We start from the raw sequence: 21,602 nt of genomic DNA on the forward strand, positions 1-21,602 counted from the left end.
CTTTTCTTGGATCCCCTCCTTCATATGACACTGCCCTTCATATCTGGAATGATGTCCCCTTTGAACTGTCTCCTATTGCTTCCTCTATCCCTCATACTTCTGCCCGGATCTTTGTCATTGGATCACTGTAAGCTCTTTCAATTTCTCCTTTTCTGCCCCTCTACTTTCCTATCTTTGTCACATTCCTTCATTCCCTTCCTCCCCCAATTCTTCTTCTTTGTGACTTTAATTGCTGACATTCTTTGTGGAGTCACTCTGTGATCACCACTAGGGGATGTTTTTTTAGAACAGTTTCTTTCTTCTCAAGATCTTTTTATCCTTAACACTGGCACCTCTACTCACTTTGACTTCTGTACTTGTTCCCTCTCTTGTGTGTGGATCTGTCATTTTGCTCCTTTTCAGTTTCTCTTCATTTTTATTGGTCGATATCAGAAGACAGTTTTTTAGTGATAACTTCCCCGTTAAACTCTCTTGCCTCCTACTGTTCTCTTCCTCGTCCCCCTCATTGGCATCTCCTTGCTGCTGACAGGGAGTTAATTTCTTCTCTTACAGTCCCCTTGCTTCCTCCTTTATCTTTTTCATCTCCACAAGATATGTTGTGCTTGTCCAGGTGTTAAGTGCTGCTCTTACTGCCATTCCCCATGATACGCGACTGTCAGCTGCCAAATGCGTTCCTTGGTGGACTCCTACTTGCTCACGAATCGATCTCTCCGTGTGAAAAGTGTTGCTTGGAAACATTTTTGCTGTAAACAATCCACCCCCGATGGGATTTGTAGTCTCCTTATATTTCGCCGAGCTTCCGCTGTTTCAGCCTCTGTGTATGTTGATGATTTTGCTGTTTATGCTGCAGATGCAGTTCTGCCTCGACTTCAATCCTTTCTTCAGTCTGCCTTCAATGCAGCCTGCACATGGGCTACTGATCATGGTTTTTGTCTTTCTGCCTGTAAGTCCTGTGCAGCAACGATTACTCATTTGCGAACCATACCACAGCCTTCTCTGTACTTATATAACATCCCTCTTCCCTACTGATCCTCAACCATATTTCTTGGCTTCACACATGACTTTCGGTTAAATTGGAATGCATATATCTCTTCCCTCAAGTCATTTACCCTTCATTGTCTTCATTTGCCGCAAACATTGTCTCATCTGTCATGGGGTGCTGATCGTATCACACTTCTTTGTCTTAATTCTGCTTTTATTCTTTCCAAACCCGATTATCGTTGCCAAGTTTACTCTGCCTCCACTTGCACTCTTTCAAAGATAGGTCCTGTTCATCATACTGGTCTTCATTTAGGTATTGGTGCTTTTTGGTCGACTCCTGTTACAAGTCTTTGTGCTGATTCGGGCGTTTCCCCCCTCTCTTATCGTCGTTCTCTTCTTGCTGTGAAGTCCTATACATGTCTCCATTAGTACCCCACAAATAAATTACTTTGCCCTCCCAGCCTTCTTCAAAGCTCATTTACTAGAACAGGTAGGCAAAATAGTACATGGAAGGGACTGTAGAGCAGGAGTTGGTGTAGATGAGCAGGAAGAAACAGGCAGGGGTACAGTGGAAGGAGTCAGAGGAGCACCAGGAAGAGAAAAAAAATCGGCTGAACCGGGGAAGGGGGAACTAGAAACCAATGCCATGACTTTTCACTGGGAAGGAAAAAGTTCATCATAACTGTTGAAAAACAAAGGATTATTTGGGTGGAACCCAGAGTCTAGAGGCCTGGCCAATGACCCAAGTAGGAATCAAGCTCCAAGGATGCGCTTCGTACCCTACCCTAGAAGGGACAGCAACACCATGTGGGAGAGCAAAGCCTCCCAGCACAATGATGGGCCACCAGCTATTGGCTAAGAGTCCTACCACTAAGCAACAGTGCCTCCAGATCTGAAAGCTGCAGCTCAGCAGCAGTTCTGCCTCTGCAGAGGTCTACCGTCACAGAGGTCTACACACTGGGGTTGCGCCGAACCACCATGATCCCTACAATTTGCCTGACCAATAGCTCAAGGGCACACCCTAATCCTTCCTGTTGCAACTTACTCTATGTCACCGATGAGAATTTTGACGTATGTGGAAAAGTTCACGCTATTTAAAGTCAAAGATAGAATATAGAGGATACGAGAAAAGGAAGGAAGAAGCGATAGTAGAAAAAAAGAGCCTTGCAAAATTAGCTGAGGCAGCGACAGGGACTCAAGAAGAGGGGAGAGGGAAGAACAGAGTGGAGACGCGTGTGCGGCATCCACCTAACAACCAGATTTCCACACACCCTGGAGTTCATTAACCCCTAAAAGACAGGTGTCCGCATATGATATCTGGTGGTACTAGGGCCAAAAAGACGAGTGTCCGAATATGTGGTCACGTCCCCCCCCACCCCACCACCACCCCATCCCCTCCACCTTTCCACCACCACACCCACCCTCCACCCCCCCACCCAACCTCCATCCCCTACCCCCCCAATATCTCCACCCTCACCCTCCCACCTCCATGCCCCACCCCCTCATCCCCTTAACCCAAATACCCCCATGCCCCCACCCCCCTAACACCCCACCATTCCAATGCTTGTCTTTTAGGGGTTAAGGTATCTTGCTATAGCTCCCCTACACATCAAGTCCCAATCGACGTTTGCAAAGCCTTCCCACGACAACAGTGAGTAAGGATATGGGGGTGCAGTGCCTGAAGAGAGCATGATCAGAGTTAATTACCTTAGAAAAAGGAGTGCATCAACAAAGTGGGCCATACTCAGTTACATTTCCTTGACAACCCACACAGAGATGAGATAGCAGAGGGCATGGTTGTGCCGGCTTTGCCAACTCCTCAAGTATCAAGAATGGTACTGTACATACATTCAAAAGGGTGACTTTTCTCTCCTCAATCAACTAGTCCAAGTTAATGTCACGTTGATGTCATTTAACCCCTTAACCGCGGGACCTCACTTTCGTGATGCTCGGGTGCAATGGATCATACCGCGGGGCGTCACTTTTGTGTTTCTGTGTTATTTTGAATTCGCCCGGGCTTTTAAGTGGTTGCTTGTATCATCTGTCAGTACTGCCAGTGTATAACAATAGTCAGTGTTGCTATTGTCATCTGTACTCCCATCCATTGTTGACAATTTAGCCATTTCTCCCCGTTCTTGACTCCCCTCCCTACCTCCCCTCCATTACCCTCTTCTCCTGCCTGCCCCAGCTGTGCTAAGCAAATCTTGCCCAGGTTTTTCCACTCATTTCATCCATTGGAATGAGCCCTATGCCTTATTCTCATATAAAATAATATATATAAAAAAGAAAAAAGGTAATTGACAGTGCCATACACCTGGAATTGGCTAACTATCACCTGGCAACACCCCATGTGCACTTGTTTGCTAATTTTTCCTGTTTATTTCCCCATGAAATATGCTGTATGACCTGTTCTCATAATAAAAATATATATAAGAAAGGAAGGGAGAAGCCTAAGTGATATTTACATTCACCTGGAACTACCTAATTTCCCGCCAATCATTTCACAGCGTATAAATTAGCAGCTGTCACCTCGCTGACATTGTCAACCCTTGGCGGCCCCATATCCGCCTTGTCATTCAGTTTAGTGTTGTCTCTTGAGATGAAAGCATGTAGCACTCGCGCCCCTCCATTTCCGCCACTTTTAGAGGGCCCTGTGACCTCTACCCCTACTAAACCTCGTGTGGGAAGGAGTAAAGAACTAAGTGACTCTGCTGTGGAGTGTGAACTGGCAAACTTATCCATGATAATGATGGACAGTGACTACAATCTTTCTGGTAAATCGTGTGGTGAGCCAGTGGAGGAAATGGTGATAAACTACGAGTGTATCAGTGTCCCAAGTTCATCCTGACTCCAAGGGAAAGGAGCCTTTAGTTACTGGAAGTGACAGTGTATAACATAGTGTAAATAAAATAGAAATGTAAATAATTACTAGTATAAGAATATGAGTACAAATGCTTGGAGTAATGACAGTGAAAGCTTTGCTCTCTTCTCTAGTTAATGAACGAGAAAGTTAATGCTTGGAGTGAAAATAAACTACTATTACTGAAGGAAACTTATAGATAAATACTGTATATATATATATATAAGTGTAATAAAGTACTAGGAATATAAAGTGTGAGTGTGTTTATGAATAATAAATGACAGAATACCAGCGGTGAACAAGCGCAAGTGGGAAGCTCGTACGCGCTCGTAATTTTCATTGCTTTCACAATTTTTTTTTTTTTTTTAGTGTATGGATTCCAAACTACTTGAAAATCATAGAATAGTGTTTCTAGTGATAATATCGGGCTGTGGTAATAATATTACGGGTGTCGGGAAGTGTAAAGTGGAGACTTCGTTACCCAACTTCAGAAGTCTCCACAAGTCCTATGGTAGTTGACGAAGGCTCAACAAACATCCCAGGAGAAAGCTGAAGGTATGTGCCATATGCCTATATAATTATAATATTCTAGGACTATAACTGATTTTTGGCAAATATTTTTAAAAAGTCATTCGGAGCACGAATATCCCCTCTTGAGGTGCACAGACCACCTCCGACATGCCCGCGCTTAAGGGGTTACGCAAGAGTTGTCTTCTGATTAGTTCATTCACTCATTCATCATAAGGAATTTGTTGGTTACAGAAAATTTTGTGTTAGAAGAACATTGTAGCTTCAAGAGAAGATAGGGAATGTGTCATTCAAATACCGTACTGTATTTGTATTAAGAATGAAGGGGCAAAGATAGATGGGAGAGAGAGGATTGTGTGTTTAAATGAATGAAAACAATACGAGTGAGAGAAAAAGGTCAGAAGAGAGTTAATAAGGAATTTGTTGGTTACAGAAAATTTTGTATGAGAAGAACATTGTAGATTCAAGAGAAGATAGAGTATGTGTCATTCAAATACTGTGCTGTATTTGTATTAAGATGTCTGTATATGAGAAGTTCTTGGAAGTGGACAGAAGGATCTTTGTAATACAGTAATCCCTCCACTATCCGATGTAATAGAGCCAAAGGCTTGTCCGGAAATTGGTCCCATCCAGATAGTGGGCCCTAGCCTCCTAGACTTGTACTTATGGACCCTAACCTACCCTGACTCAGAAAAACACCTATACAACTCCCTGTGGACATGCAGAGCACCTATTTAAGACCGAAATCACAGCAATAAGGGACATAAAAGACTGAAATAAATGCTAAAGAACCAGAGAATGAGGTTTAAGCAGTGAGTTTAGACAATATTAAACATTCTGGGTACTTACAACAAGTCCCTGGCTCCTGGACTGGTACGTATGGACCCTAACCTAGCCTAACTCAGAAAAACACCTCCCCACTGCACATGCATAGCACCTAAGACCCTGTTCATACCAATAAGGGACATAAAAGAGTGAAATGAGGTTTTAAAGGTAAGTATGGAAAATACAGTACAATATGAAACATTCTGGGTACTTACAACAAGTCCCTGGCCATCTCAGTGAATAACCCGCCTTCTCTCAGACTCTGACAGTAAAAAGCAGTACCTGAAGCATCTGCAGTACACTGTACGTGAAGTCTTGCACTGAACTTAGTCATTTGCACTCAGAATTCCATTCTCTTAACACTGCACACACTAGTCTTACTTGTGCTCCATTGCACCTTAATGAAGTAAGTGTTGCACTCTGCACTTAAGTCTTTGCACTCATAAATCCATTGTCTTAACATTACCCACTCTAGTCTAATTTGCACTCCATTGAACATCAATAAAATCAGTGTTGCACTCTGCACTTTAGTCTTTGCACTCACAATTCTAATTTCTTAACACTATGCACTGTTTTCTTCACTGCACAACACTGTAAATTCCCGTGTGGTCTAGTGGAGAGCTCTTGCCATTTAATCACTGTCAGAGTCTGAGAGTAGCTGATGCAGGTGGCCTAGGGGTGCGTCGCTGGGTCATGGTGATGGACTACCCACTGCAGACGACTCTGAAGAGAGGCGCAAACTCACGTCCAGTCGTGACTCCACCTTGCCTGATGTGCTGGGCTGTGGCTCGTAGGATGAGGGTCTGTCTTGGGGAGGCAATGGAGTGGAGCCAGGGCTGGGGACAGTGGGGGTCACGGGTCTGAAAAAGCTATCAGTGGTTGATTGACAAGGAGCGACGATTTTGGCGATTAATGATGCGCTGCCTAAAAGCGCGCACTTCCTCCACAAGTCCCAAGGGCCCCATCTCCCTGTCGCAGGCCGGGTGTTCCAGGTAGCCGAGAACGAACTCTACGTGTTCCCGGAGTGCATTCAGCTTGGAGATGGCTGGAGTAGTGTCACGCTCAGAGGAATCCGCATCATCGTCGCCGTCCTCGTCGGTATCTTCAAGCTGGGTACTGACACTTGCAACTGAAGATGCGATCTCTATATCAGACATGGTCTGATACCCAGGATCACCCTCGTCGTCATCCAGCCACTCACACACTTCGTCCACATCAACATCGTTGCCATGCGCACGTAGACGTGCATGGAAGTCATCCACGACAATACCTAGGAAATCGTGCTCCACATCCGTTCCAAGAAGCAGACGAGACCAACCATTTTCTAGAGTCTTGACAGGGACTTCCTTCCATGCACTGGCCCAGTTGTAGATTGCAGACTTGATGTTGTAGCGGCGAAGGTTTTCCAAAGTCCACTGGCCTCGCATGTCCTGTCCGTCCCTGTGTTCATCCTCGTCCAGGAACTTCCGTCGGTACAGCCTCTTCGTTGCCACGATCACTCCTTGGTCCATTGGTTGGATGAGAGCAGTCGTATTAGGTGGCAGAAACATGCACCTAATGCGCCCATTCTCAGCCACCAAGTCCTTGTTGCACGGGTGAGCAGGTGCATTGTTGAGGAGAAGGAGGGCCTTTACCTAGTCACACAGGATTCCCATTTTCTCCATCTGGTAATGGATGACCTCCTTGACGAAATGGCGGTGGAACCAGTCTTTGAAGATGTGGGCAGTGAACCATGCCTTCAAAGAATGGTACCAAGTGACAGGAAGGACATCCATCACCCCACGAAGACACCGAGGCTGCTTTGCACGGCCAACAATAACAGGCTTAAGCTGGTGCATGCTGTTAGCATTGACACAACACAAAGCAGATATCCGTTGCTTGGAGAGCTTGCGGCCAGGTACACGCTTGTCTGTCTCCTCGGCTAGAGTGTTTGTTGGCAAAGAGCTATAGAATAAACCAGTTTTGTCAGCATTGTAGAGTTGACTGAGAGTGAGGCCCTCCCTGTCAATCAAGCGCTTCACCTTGTGCCAAAACTCCTCTACTCCAGCCTTGTTGGTGTCCAAAGCTTCGCCATGGGCCTTACGGTTGGTAAAGTTATGTCGTAACTAGAACGCGAAGAGCCAACCCTCGGATGCTAGAAGTCTTGGACATCGTGAAGCCTTGCGAACTTCTCAGCAGCAGCCTTCAGCTCCGTGCCACGCACCAGCACCCAGCAGCACGTTGCTGTCGATACCAAATCAGCGTGGAATGGTCGACTTCTGCATACCGGGGAGTGAACATCATCTTCCTCTCCACGTTGCATTTGCTCATCGACGAGAAATCAGCCATGTACTGCATGAGTTTGTTGCGGGATCTCTTGATATCAAACAAAGTAGATCGGGCCAGGTTGAGTTCACGGAGGATGCGCGAGGTTGACCATCCCGCGTCCATCTTGTCCAATATCTCCCTCTTCTTCTTCAGAGTCAAAACCACTCTCTTCCCCTTCTCAGGTGGCAGGGCTATCATCACACACAGTAACAAGAGGCAGGAGAGCAGCAGCAGAGCCTGCAGCAGGTAGGGCACCACCCAAAAAGTGAGCACGTGGGCAGCCATGATCAAGAGCGTGCACTCACAACAAGAGACAGGCGGTAAGTGGGGTGGATGCAGGGGCGCTCTAGTGGACGGCAGCGGAACTACGCACCAAAACACAGCTGGTCCGCGATGCACGCGCCGAGTTCAAATTACGGGGGGGGGGGGAATAAAAAAAATAAAAAAAAAAATTGCGATTTTTGGCCCATTTTGGTAATACTGGATTCCGGGACCAAAATATCCGGTAAGTGGGGATGTCCGGATAGTACGGCGATTACTGTATTTATAGATATATAGAAATCATATTGTATAAGAGACTAGCAGGCACTGTGAAAGGTACTATAGCCTATTTGATTTCCTCTGACAAAGGATGAGCCATAAGCTTTTGAAAGCTGGCAGCTAATTGCTTGTCCGAGTACATTCATTATTAGCAATGCATTTAATATTATTTTTATTATAAGGCGTACAGTAACCACTTCACGATAAGATTGCCCTAATAAAATAGTATGTAATAGTTATTTGCATAGATTAATTTTAAAACGAGGCCATACACAGTATATCAGAAGACCTAGATACGTGAGACATTTTGAATTCTTGGGACAAGTCAAAACACGTCCAGGTTAAGTTTTATGGGTACCTTGATTATTTTTCCTAAGGTAAATTATGTCATTACTGTGGCATTATGTAAAATCTAACTTAGTAAAACACTGGAATTCCAGTGAAAAGTAACTGGTAGATGTAAGTGAAGAAGCTATATGTCACTGTCACTTTTAATTATTCTGCAGTCCATACCTTGTCACAGACCTGTTCTGAATTGTAACTAGATATTTGAAACTAAAAAGATAGGAAACTTACTGATGGTGCAAAAGTAGAAAGCATAATGGAATCTTGTGTGAGAAAGCATAATGCATGCTTTCAAGTTAATTTGACATATTCGAAGAATGTCATGTTTCATGGAAATTCTGATGTTTTGCTTGATCAGAGTGTACAGATTGTTGCAGTAGTGACATAATTTACCTTACTATGCCTGATCATGAGAAAAAAATCAAGGTACTCATAAAACTTTACCTGGATGTGTTTTGATTTGTCTTGAGAATTCGAAATTTCACACGTATCTAGGCCATCTGATAAACTTTGTAAAGCCCCGTTTTAAAAGTACAATAATCTATGCAAATAACTGTTATATGATATTTTATTTGGGCAATCTTATTGTCAAGTAGTTACTGTAAGCCATATAATAACAATAATTTTAAATGCATTGTTAATAATGAATGCACTCGGACAACCAATCAGCTACCGGGTTTCAAAAGCTTAAAGCTCATCTTTTCCCTGAGGAAATCGAATAGGCTATAGGAGTGTATGTGGCTTTAAAGTTAGATTACTCAAAAGCTTTCCACAGTATGGATGATGGAGCAAAAGTATATGTGAGATGGATAAGACATTTAGTTGGGAGAGTCAGCTTGATGTATTGGATTTCAGTAAGGCAGTGTCAATTCACCAGGGCTGTGTAAGTGTGTACATGGTTGGATTATTGATAGAAGTGAAAGTAAGGACAGAGTAAGGACACTTAGTAGTGGAGTGGTTCTGAAGAGTAGAAGTTGTTGTTTCTTAACCCCTGTCTGTTTGGCCGAGCAGACTCATCAGCCACAGATAAGCACCTGCATCTGTGGGGCGTCCTGCAAGTACAGTACTGTACGATGCATACACCATGTAGGGATCCACTGCCCCTCTGTGGCAGACGGTGCCACATCAGGGTCCTTCTTTTGGCAAGGTGCAGGGAAAGAGGAAGTACTGGTAATGAGTTGGAACTGTTTACTCTTCTGTGTACAGCTTGTGTGGAACAGATGTTAAAGTGTGATAAAAAAACTTTGACAGCTTGTTTGAAGTATGAAATTAAAATGTGAATGTGGAGAAGAGCAAAATGATCACATTTGTCGTCATTGTCATTTATGCCGGAATGGTAAAGGAATAAAAAATATGAAAATGTTCTAGTATTTAGGTAGGGTTATGTGGAGGACATATTAACCCCTTAACCGCGGGGCATCACTTTTGTGACGCTTGGGAGCAAGAGATCTTACCGCGGGGCGTCACTTTTGCAATTCTGTGTTATTTTGAATTCGCCCGGGCTTTCAAGTGGTAGCTTGTATCATCTATCAGTACTGCCAATGTCCAGCACTAGTCAGCACTCCTAATCTCATCTGTACTCCCATCCATTGTTGACTCCCCTCCCTACCTTCCCTGCATTACCCTCTTCTCTTGCCTGCCCGGCCGTGCTACGCTAAGTAAATTTTCCCTGGAATTTTCCACTGATTTCATCCATTGAAATAAGCCCTATGCCTTATTCTTGTACCAAATAATATATACCAAAAAGAAATAAGGTAAGTGAGAGTGCCATACACCTGGAATTGGCTAATTATCACCTGACAACACCTCACGTGCACTCGTTCGCTAGTTTTCGCTGTTTATTTCCCCTTGAAATATGCCGTATAATCTATTCTCGTACTAGAAATATATATAAGGAGGGAAGGGAGAAGCCTAAGTGATATTTACATTCACCTGGAACTACCTGATTTATAATGTAATGTCTAGATTTCCTGCCAATCATTTCACTGCTGTATATTAGCAGCTCTTAAGAGGCTGACGTTGGCAGTAATGCATTTCCCTAGGTAGGCCACCCCGGCCCACCCCTATCAGTTCACTGTCATCTTCCAATGTGAAAGTACGTCTGTTCGCTCCTGTTAACTTCCGCCGCTTTTTAGCCCCATGCAAAGGGCCCTGTGACCTTTACCCCCTACTAAACCTCGTGTGGAAAGAGGTAAAGGGCTGACAATTGAAAGAGAGTGACTATGATCTTTCTGTTGAGTAAAACAGTGCAAGTGGAATTGTAAATAATGTGTAAACAGCAAGTGAAAGCAGTGAATGTAAATACAAGTGAACAGTGGAAAATAGTTTTATAAGTTACTTCAGGTGACAGTGCATAACACAGTGTAAATAAAATTGAAATGTAAATAATGGAAATAAAATAGAGAACGTAAATAGAAATGTAAATGAGTAGTAATATAAGAATACGAGTATATATACTAGGAGTAATGAAAGTGAAAGTTTCACTCTAGCATGTATGAATACTATGAGTTATGAAAGTGAAAATGAAAGTGACAGATTCGCTCTCAATGCTAGTATACAGGACGAGAAAGTGAATGCTACGTATTTTACTGAAAGAAATTGAATGCCTGCAGTAACAATAAACTACTATTACTGAAGGAAACTTATGGATAAAGACTGTTGATATATATATAAGTGTTATATAGTAATAGAAATATAAACTGTGAGTGTTTTTATGAATAATAAATGACAACACCAGCGGTGAACTAGCGCAAGTGGGAAGGTCATATGCCCTCGTAATTTTCATTGCTTTCACAGCGTTTTTTTTTTTTTTCTGGAATATGGATTCCAAACTATTTGAGAATCATAGAATAGTGTTTCTAGTGATAATATCAGGCTGTGGTAATCATATTACAGGTTGTCGGGAAGTGTAAAGTGGAAACTTTGTTACCCAACTTCATAAGTCTCCACAAGTCCTACGGTACTCGACGAAGACTCAACAAACACCCCAGGAGAAAGCTGAAGGTATGTGCCATAAGCATATTTGATTTTAATATTCTAGGACTAATAACTGATTTTTGGCAAATATTTTTAGAGTCTGTCAGAGAGCGAATATGCCCACGGGTGCCGCAAGAAAAAGCAGAACAAGCCCGCTGTTAAAGGGTTAAAGGAAAGGACACAAGCAAAGATGAAAGTTTGCAGGAGCATTGAAAGCAGTGATGAATAATAGGAATATCAGCATGAGAGCATAAAGTGCTCTGCATGACTTACTCTACAGTAGTGTCATTCAAGTATAGTGCAGTGGTGAAGCATGGATGATGTTTGAGAGATATTGATCAGAGTGAGAGCTATTAAAACAGTTTACGTTGAGAATTGCCTGCAGAGTGGCACAGTGGGATAGATGAACAAATGAAAGGACTCATGAGGAATGTATTGTAATGATTCGTTTTTTTTTTTTTTTTTTTTTTCATTTTTAAAGGCTCCAACATGCTTCCATGCTTTGGTCTTGATCACCTAGTGGTGGTGTTCCAAGCTGCACAATCTCTGGCAGCTACCCTGGTCAGTCCATTATCCCTGAGGTCACACTGAGTGACCTTGGCCCAGGTCTTTTTCGATCTACTTCCCACAACCCTACAATGTTCAATGTTCGTTTTTGAAGGCTCCAACATGCTTGCATGCATCAGCATTGGTCACCTAATGGTGGCTCTCCATGCTGCTCAATCTCTGGCAGCTTTCCTTTTCAGTCCCGTATCTATGAGATCACACTCAATGACCTCGTCCCAGATCTTTTTCATTCTACCTCTCGCAACCTTACCCCTACCATTAACACTTCTCACTTTCTGCACCCAGTTATCATCCCCCATCCTCTCTGCATGTCCAAACTATCTCACTCTACCTCTTCTCATCACAGCACCAAAACACTTCAGTCCCAACCTACCTGTCAACACATCCATTATAAACCTAGCCCCCCCAGGTCTCGCACTCAGGGATTCTGTGCACATCCTCTTAATCATTGTCATTTCTGTACGTTAAAGCCTGCGAATATTCTTTTCCCTTACTACCATACAGCATTACACTCTTGCGGCGTTACTACCATACAGCATTACACTCTTAACACATGCTGCATACAAAGATCCCTTTAGTATGGAGGGAGAGCCCTTTCATTGTCAGGAGAGACAACAGCTCCCTGAACTTTTTCCAACCACTCCTCACTCTAGCCACAGAGCCAGCTCCAGCCCCACCTTCAGCACATAACATGTCTCCCAAATAACAAAGCTCTTCCACACATTTAAGAGACTCAGCAAGATCAATCCATACCATGCCTGACAATCTCCACTTTCCCTGACATGTCGCACTCGTAAAATCAGCATTATATCCCAGTCTGCCTGTAATACCACTTCGTTGTTTATGCACCCACTTATCACAAATGTTGCACAAGATGGAATTACTTCCCGCGCTGTCTTGGTAAATTGCACATGGCCACTCTTCCTCTTCTTTGACAGTACCGCCACCAGCCCTAGATACCATCGCTTTTGTTTTATCAGCATTAACTCTCAAACCCTTGTGCCCCATACCATCTTTCCACATCCTAAATCTTTCCTCCGTCTCCCTTTCATTCTCTGCAATTAACCCCTTAACCCCTTCTTTACCGAAAATCCGAAATGTGTACTCCCATACTCAAAATGAAATGTCGGCAGCGGAACCGAATACGATCGTGAGTACTATGGTACTTACGATCATTATAGGGGCCTATTGGGCTTCCTCTTTCTCGGTTTGGGTGCTCTGTGATCCCATGTGTGATGACATATGGCAATTTTGTCACTGATGCCGCACTCCCCTTCCATATGCCCCTGCCATGGGGCATAGTTTTATGAAAATGACTCAGATATGTTGTGTAGGTCATTGTACCCTATATATGTTGAATTTGGTATATATAATGCCCTATAACATGTGATATAATATAGCTAGATAATGCTTCTTGGTAAGGGGACTGTTGCTAGCTTAGCAACAGTGGTGGTACCGTGGGAAAGTGTGTGGGGCACGCCGTAGTGTTTTTCAAGCAGCCGAACGTGTCAGTGCTTTTGGACTTACTTCTGTGCCATGGCATCCTACGGCAATGAATCTGACTTGGATAGTGACTTAGAAGTGTCTGACGATAACGAAACACAATCTGACATAACTGTGAGCGACTCTGATGAGGAGTACATGCCCGAGAATGACGGTGAAGTGAGCGATAATAGTGGGGAATGTGATACTGATTCTGGTATCAGTTTGGCCTTGAAGCGCTTCACCCCACCCCCACCTACTTTTGACCTGCCTGTCTTCTACCTCATTCTTCATGGATCTTCTTCATACTTACAAGGTAAATAATACAAACATTATTCTCCTCCCTAATCATTGATTTATATCTCTATCTACTATATTTATCTGTATATTGTATGTTTACTAAATCAGTTGGTTAGACATGTAATATTGTCATGTACATTATTTTAACATGTCATAAACACAACTCGTGGTCAGTATCTACTTACCAATACAAAAATAAGTAATATATAGCAAATAGAAATGATCTGTCTATCTATCTATCTATTGCCAGATGCCTCAATCCCGTTTGGGGTGGCCACAAACTAATCGCCTCCAAGTCGCCCTGTCCCCCGCCATTTCACTGCCCTGCTCCCAACTCACACCCTCCTCTCTCATTTACCTCTCCACCCCATCCCTTCATCTCATCCTCGGCCTCCCCCTCCCTCTTCCCCCCTCCACCTCACTCACATACACTCTTTTCGTCAGTCTTTCACCTTCCATCGTCTCCACATGGCCAAACCACCTCAGTGTGTTCCTCATAACGCTTCCTATCACATCCACATCCACACCACAACGCTCCTTTATATCCTCATTCGTCAGCCTGTCTATCCATGTGACTCCACAGGCTCCTCTTAAATAACTCATTTCCACTGCTCTCACTCTTGACTTGTGTCCTTCCAACAACGTCCAAGCTTCACTTCCATACGTTAGAGTTGGTATCACAATACTGTCATGTAGTAACTTTTTCACTTCCATGCTCACTTCCCTGTTTCTTATCACTGCTTTCAAAGAACCAGCAACCTTTCTTCCCTGCTGTACCCTTTCAAGCACTTCACCCTCCAAACCTCCATCCTTACTCATCACACTACCCAAGGTACTTAAACGTACTCACATTTTCCAATTCCTCACCATCCAACCTCGCTGTACATTCACTGACTTCACTTCTCTCAAAGACCATCACTTTACTCTTCCCTACATTCACCTTTAGATTCCGTTTCTTACACACTCTCCCAAACTCATCCACCAAGCCTTGCAGCTCCCCTTCGTCTTCACTCAACAACACAGTATCATCTGCAAACAACAGTACAGGGAGTTTCCAAACACTATCCTCTCTCACCAGGGCCACTCCAACATCCACTACCCTACCTTGTACCTGTTTTATTACCCCATCCATGTACAGATTGAACAACCATGGAGAAATGACACATCCCTGTTTCAACCCAACTTTCAAAGAGAAAAATTCACATAGTTCACCATCCACATGCACTGCAGCCTTCGCACCATCGTACATACTCTTCACAGCATTCAACAACTTCCCATGATAAAATAAATACTACCCCACGAAAGAGCCACGCCTGGGGGAAATGTGGTTTGGCAGGGGGGGTAGCTGAGCGGGGGAGGGGGGGGATTAGGTAACGAAGGGGTTAACCGAGGGGCGTCACTTTTGCGATTCTGTGTTATTTTGAATTCTCCTGGGCTTTCAAGTGGTGGCTTGTATCATCTGTCAGTACTGCCAGTGTCCAACAATAGTCAGCACTACTAATGTCATCTGTACTCCCATCCATTGTTGACAATTTAGCTATTTATCCCCATTCTTGACTCCCCTCCCTACCTCCCCTCCATTACCCTCTCCTCTCGCCTGCCCGGCCGCGCTGCGCTAAGCAAATCTTCACCGGAATTTTCCACTGATTTCATCCATTGAAATAAGCCCTATGCCCTATTCTTATACAAAATAATATATACCAAAAAACAATAAGGCCGCTGATTGTGCCATACACCTGGAGTTGGCTAATTATCACCTGGCAATACCCTACATGCACTTGTTCGCTAATTTTCCCTGGTAATTTCCCCTTGAAATATTCCGTATTATCTATTCTCGTAATAAAAATATATATAAGAAAGGAAGGGAGAAGTGTAAGTGATATTTACATTCACCTGGAACTACCTAATTTCCTGGCAAGCATTTCAAAGCATATAAATTAGCAGCTGTCACCTTGCTGACGTTGTCAACCCTTGGTGTCCCCATATCCGCCTTGTCATTTAGTTCAGTATTGTTTCTTGAGATGAAAGCACGTAGCACTCGTGCCCCTCCATTTCAGCCACTTCTAGAGGGCCCTGTCACCTCTACCCCTACTAAACCTCGTGTGGGAAGGGGTAAAGGACTAAATGACTCTGCTGTGGAGTGTGAACTGGCTAATTTATCCATGATAATGATGGACAGTGACCACAATCTTTCTGGTGAATCATGTGATGAGCCAGTGGAGGAAATGGTGATAAGCTACGAGTGCTTCAGTGTCCCAAGTTCATCCTGGCTCCAAGGGAAAGGAGCCCTTAGTTACTGGAAGTGACAGTGTATAACATAGTGTAATTAAAATAGAAATGTAAATAATTACTAATATAAGAAAATTAGTACAAATGCTTGGAGTAATGACAGTGAAAGCTTTGCTCTCTATGCTAGTATGCTGAACGAGAATGAAAACAAACTTCTGTTACTGAAGGAAACTTATGGCTAAATACTGTATATATATATATATATATATATATATATATATATATATAAGTGTAATAAAGTACTAGGAATATAAAGTGTGAGTGTGTTTATGAATAATAAATGACAGAATACTAGTGGTGAACGAGCGCAAGTGGGAAGCTCGTACGCGCTCGTAATTTTCATTCCTTTCACAGTTTTTTTTTTTTTGGTGTATGGATTCCAAACTACTTGAAAATCATAGAATAGTGTTTCTAGAGATAATATCAGGCTGTGATAATCATATTATGGGGTGTCGGGAAGTGTAAAGTGGAGACTTCGTTACCCAAATTCAGAAGTCTCCACAAGTCCTACGGTAGTTGATGAAGGCTCAACAAACATCCCAGGAGAAAGCTGAAGGTATGTGCCATATGCACATACAATTATAATATTCTAGGACTAATAACTGATTTTTGGCAAATATTTTTTAAAAAGCCAGTCAGAGTGCGAATATCCTCGTGGGATGCGCAAGGAGCGCAAAAACATGACTGGGTTGTAGGGGTTAACACCAAATCATTGGCATACAACATCTCTCACTGGAGGCCATTTCTGAAGTCATGTGAGAGGGCTTCATGCACTGTGATAATCAACAAGGGGCTCCAATTTGACCCCTGGCACACACCAGCATTTACAGAAAACTCCTCACTCAAATCTTCGTTCACCCTTACCTGGGTGTGAGCACCCACATACATAGCTAGAACCTCCCTGACCTGCCACTCCTTGATCCCAAGCTTTGTTATTGCCCACTTCACCTCCTCCTTAGGGACTATCAAAGGCCTTCTCCAAATCAACAAACACAAAGTTCAGATCCCCTTTCTTTCCTGTATATTTTCCCTGAAGTTGTTGATTAATGAATATGGCATCAGTGGTCCCTTTGCCATACTTAAACCCAAACTGCATCTCATTAATATTCAATATTTCTCTAGTCATACCTTCTAGAACTCTCTCCATTACCTTCATTATCTGGTCGAAAAGCTTTATGCCCCTATATTTTCCTCTTTCCAGGGCATCAACCTTCCACTTGTAGCTACACATTTACAATTACACTCTTGAGCCAGTCATCTAGGACAACACTATCTATCTGTCTATTGCCAGACTCCTTAATCCCGTAAGGGGTGGCCACAAACAAATCGCCTCCATGTTGCCCTGTCCCCCGCCATTTTGCTGCCCTGCTCCCAGCTCACACCCCCCTCTCTCATATGGCTCTCCATTCCATCCCTCCATCTCTATCCTTGACCCCCCCCCTCCCTCTTCCCCCCTCCACCTCACTCACATTCACTCTCCTCATCAGTCACTCTCCATCCTCTCCCCATGACCAAGCCACCTCAGTGTGTTTCTCCTAATGCTTCCTGTCACATCCACACCACAACGTGCTTTCACATCCTCTTTTGTCAGTCTGTCTCTCCATGTGACTCCACAGGCTCCTCTCAAATAACTCATTTCCACTGCTTTCACTCCTGACTTGTGTCCCTCGAACAAGGTCCAAGCTTTACTAACATACATTAGGGTTGGTATCACAATACTGTCATGTAATAACTTTTTCACTTCCATTCTCATTTCCCTGTTTCTTATTTACTGCTTTCAAGGAACTGGCAACCTTTTTTTCCTTGTTGTACCCTTTCAAGCACTTCACCCTCCAAACTTCCATCCCTACTCATCACACTACCCAAGTACTTAAATGCACTCACATTTTCCATTTCCTCCTCATCCAACCTCACTGTACATTCAGTGACTTCACTTCTTTCGAAGACAACACACACATATATAATAGTATTTATCAAGTCAGCAACCAACCCCACTCTTATATCACCTGAGTCTTTTATAATTTAACAGTCAACCCAAACACACCTGCTGCTTTTGCCACCTGCATCCAGCCTATTGCCCTGCTCACAGTAGCAGCATCATTCAAAGGCTGAAGACCAAACACTGGATCTGCTGGCTGGAAACCTTTCCTGTTCCAGTCAAACTCCTTATTCATCAGCCGGTTGTAATGCTTTCTCTAGGTGTCTTTAATATCCTCACTGTTTACCACTACCTTTCCTTCATCATTCTTTACGTGCTGTTCACCCATGGTATCCCTGTTTTCCATCTTCATCTGATTTGCCACCTTAAATATCATATTCTTCCTTTCCACACTATTTAGTTTATGAAGTTAAAGTTTTTGGGACTCAGATTTTGCCCTGTAAACCTCTTTTCTAGTCTTACCCTTGGCAGCCAATTATTCCTCTTTGTTACCAGCCCTTTTCCATTCTCAGAAAAGCCTTATTTTCTCCTTAACTGCAGCATCGCATCTACACCCTCGTCCCACCACCAGGTTACTTTTTGTCTTGGGAGGGAGGGGGGGGGGGTCCATGTCCATCAGCACACTGAATCAGTAACTCTCAGGAGATTGTTTTGAGAGTTCTGTACCATTCATTAATGTGTTGTTACGTCCACATCCCACAATGCCATGGGCTCCAACAGCAGCAGTTCCGTATAGGAAGGATGTCGCCCAGTGAATCGTACTTTGATGGGTCTGCCTTTCAGTGTACAGATCAACCCAGCCATTGTAGTAACACAAGCATCTCGCATTCGTTGTCTTTATTTACCAAGTAATTACATTGTAGGCTTGCCAACTACACCACTGATTTCACAAGCACCAGAGCTACACTATCTTCGCATGGCCATAAGTAAAATTAAACTGAAATTCCTCTATTCTCTCCCCCATCCTTGTATAGCCTTGCTCGATACTTGAATGCTTTACTACATACTCATAGCAGTTTTCTATTCCCGAGCTTTCTTACATTACATAGCACTCTAAATGCTTTAGCATACAAACTGAAATTAAATTACATTATTTAACAGTCACCTAAATAAAACATTGTGGAGAAAAAGAAAATATAAATTAATGCATAACTTTACAAAATAATCTGCTCACAACAGCAGGTAAACTGGCAACTCTGACTAGCAACTGATAAGGCACGAAACATCAGAAATTTTCCACTAGCGCTCCTGCTTCTCAACATGTAGTAATTTTTTATAGGAAAAAAAAAAAAATAATGGTGGTTCATTCACCCAAAGCAGATGAAGAGTGAGAGATTGGCTGGGAATGTGTATTAGAGTAAGGTGGCTGAGAAGAAGGGAGGTAAATTTGAAGTGCAAGAATATGTATAGGAGGTGGTATGTCATGGGAAGAGGGTTTGTTGCCTAGTAAAATAAGAAATGCGTAAAGTTCCTTTTTATAAAAGTCAGCCTTCACAAGATGAGGCAACACTCAGCCTTATTTACAGCACTATTTCTTACTGTGAGTACAAAGAAAGTTAAGCATAAGCTTCATTCATATTAGGCACAAAAGTAGCTAATGACCCATCTTACCATTTTAAGTTGTATATTTTTGAAAACTTTAATGCTACTGTACAGTATTGGTTTACTAACACAGGTTTAATGAAGTACAGTTCTATGACTTGGATTGGTTTTTGTGATGTAACTATTGCTATTTTCAGGTGAGTTTATTATTGGCCGTGTTATCAAGGCTATGAATGCCAACTGGCATGTACGATGCTTCACGTGTGAGCTCTGCCACAAAGAACTGGCTGACCTGGGCTTCATCCGCAATGCTGGCCGGGCTCTGTGTCATGAATGTAATGCAAGGGTCAAAGCAGAGTCACTTGGGAAGTACATGTGCCACCGCTGCCAGTAAGTTTTATATCCATTTTCTTAACATTACCAACAAAGAAGTAGCTCTTGAGAATATTTTCTGTATGTTGGTCGTAAATGTATTGAGCCAAGGTTTTCAAATTCAGTGCATGCTTGGATTAAATGAATTTGAAAGTTTATCATCCTGATTATCATTAATATTTTTACCCCATTTTCCAGTTTTCATAGATGAGATGATCATTGAACATTCCTCATACTATGTTAAAGTACTTTGCTTTTAAAGCAGTGCTGTAACTTTTCACATTCCTCCCACATAAGTAAACAGGTTTTTGAATAACATCAGAAACAGTTTTCCCTCTATCCTGTGACTGTAAGCCCTTTAACCCGTACCATCCCAGGCATTTTTGCAATTTTATACCCACCCAATCCCGGACCAAAAACGGAAAAAAATTTTATTGCATAAAACAATCCAAAAGGACATATAAATCGAGCAAAAGCAAAAAAAATTACTCCTTATAGGAGAAATAAGAGCAGGATGGCCACTGTCGTGTTTTTAGCCCAGTTTCCCAAGCTGTGAGTGACGTTTTCCCACCCAACTGGGCAGGATGAGAGAGAAGGGGGGAGGAGAATGGGGGATTCCCTGTTCTCAATATCCTTCTCCACTGGCTCATATTCCTCCCCAGGAGTCATCCAGGTCTTCCTCTTTTGAAGAATCACTAAATAAAGGGACAGAAGGGTCCATGTGATACTTTCAACAGCCTCCTCCAGCCCAATGAGGCGGAAAAATGGGGTGGTTTTCACGTCATTCTGACGCTATGACAGACAGTTGCAAACTGATGTTACTCAGCCATGCAGAACCTAACTCAGTACTACGGCTGCTTGGACACAGTATTGCTAATAAATTAAGCTACTCTTTAGCAAAAAAATTGCTAGATTGAAGCAGTTTGAGATGCGCTACAGTGCTCGAATTTTGCTGTCAGCACCATTACATCATTGGGATTAATCGAGACGTTTTGTTCTGTCGGCACCATGCTGATGGCGGGATAGTACAGGTTAAGGATGGATTTCTGGGCCTTTAACTTGTCATATCACACATGTGCAGTGGGAATAAGGTTTACTTAACGTGACTAGAAGTCAAGGAGAGAGGTGTTGTACCTCCATTGTGCTTGTAAGTTACAGTACTGTATTTAGAATCTCTCCCCAGCCTCTAAATGCTTGAATCAGTGATATGACTAAAGGCAGGCCGACGTTTAACCCCTGACAGGCGGGCGGTATTATGAAACATCTGTGTGTGAGGAAGCGGGCGACGTTACGTAACATCAGGCCTTTTTCTGCCCTAATTTATTGGTGAAACTTGGTAATAAGGTATCCTTGCCATCTACTCTCCTGGCCCTCTACCCACCCAGCCCTTGAAACACATGAAATAGAATATACAGTAAATCCTCATTTTTCACGCCGCGGATGTTCCACCAAAACCGCGCGAAATGCAAAACGTTGAAATGTGACGTTAACCCGCCACGTGCCAGCTATTTTTAGCCCTATGGGTCACCTCCGTGCTGGCCATTTTTCAGCCTTTTTTTTATTGGCTAAAATGATAGATTTTGATGTGAAAACAACGAATTTCATCATTAAAAAATGCTCGCCAAAGCTCGGAAATGGCTTTTATTGATTCCTGCATACTCGTATACAGGTACTGTATATTTGCTCTCGCACGCTTCCCATGTAGGTGAGAGAAAACCGTTTTCCATGTAAAGTATACTCAGGTATTTA

General features: G+C 43.0%; 1 protein-coding gene across 2 annotated transcripts in view; it reads left to right on the forward strand.

Annotated features, from left to right (window-relative positions):
- stck (LIM zinc finger domain containing stck) overlaps positions 1 to 21,602 on the forward strand; it is a 171,656-nt gene that overhangs the window by 94,038 nt on the left and 56,016 nt on the right. For both annotated transcript variants that reach the window (XM_080264794.1, XM_080264791.1), the window contains one exon: positions 19,679 to 19,871. In XM_080264794.1, the coding sequence (XP_080120920.1) occupies positions 19,679 to 19,871 (193 nt within the window). The remainder of the gene's footprint in view (positions 1 to 19,678; positions 19,872 to 21,602) is intronic.

This window comes from Coenobita brevimanus, chromosome 14 (assembly GCF_032717465.1).
Source record: "Coenobita brevimanus isolate Jiangsu-jjx chromosome 14, ASM3271746v2, whole genome shotgun sequence".
In the NCBI taxonomy this organism is placed as follows: Eukaryota; Metazoa; Arthropoda; class Malacostraca; order Decapoda; family Coenobitidae; genus Coenobita; species Coenobita brevimanus.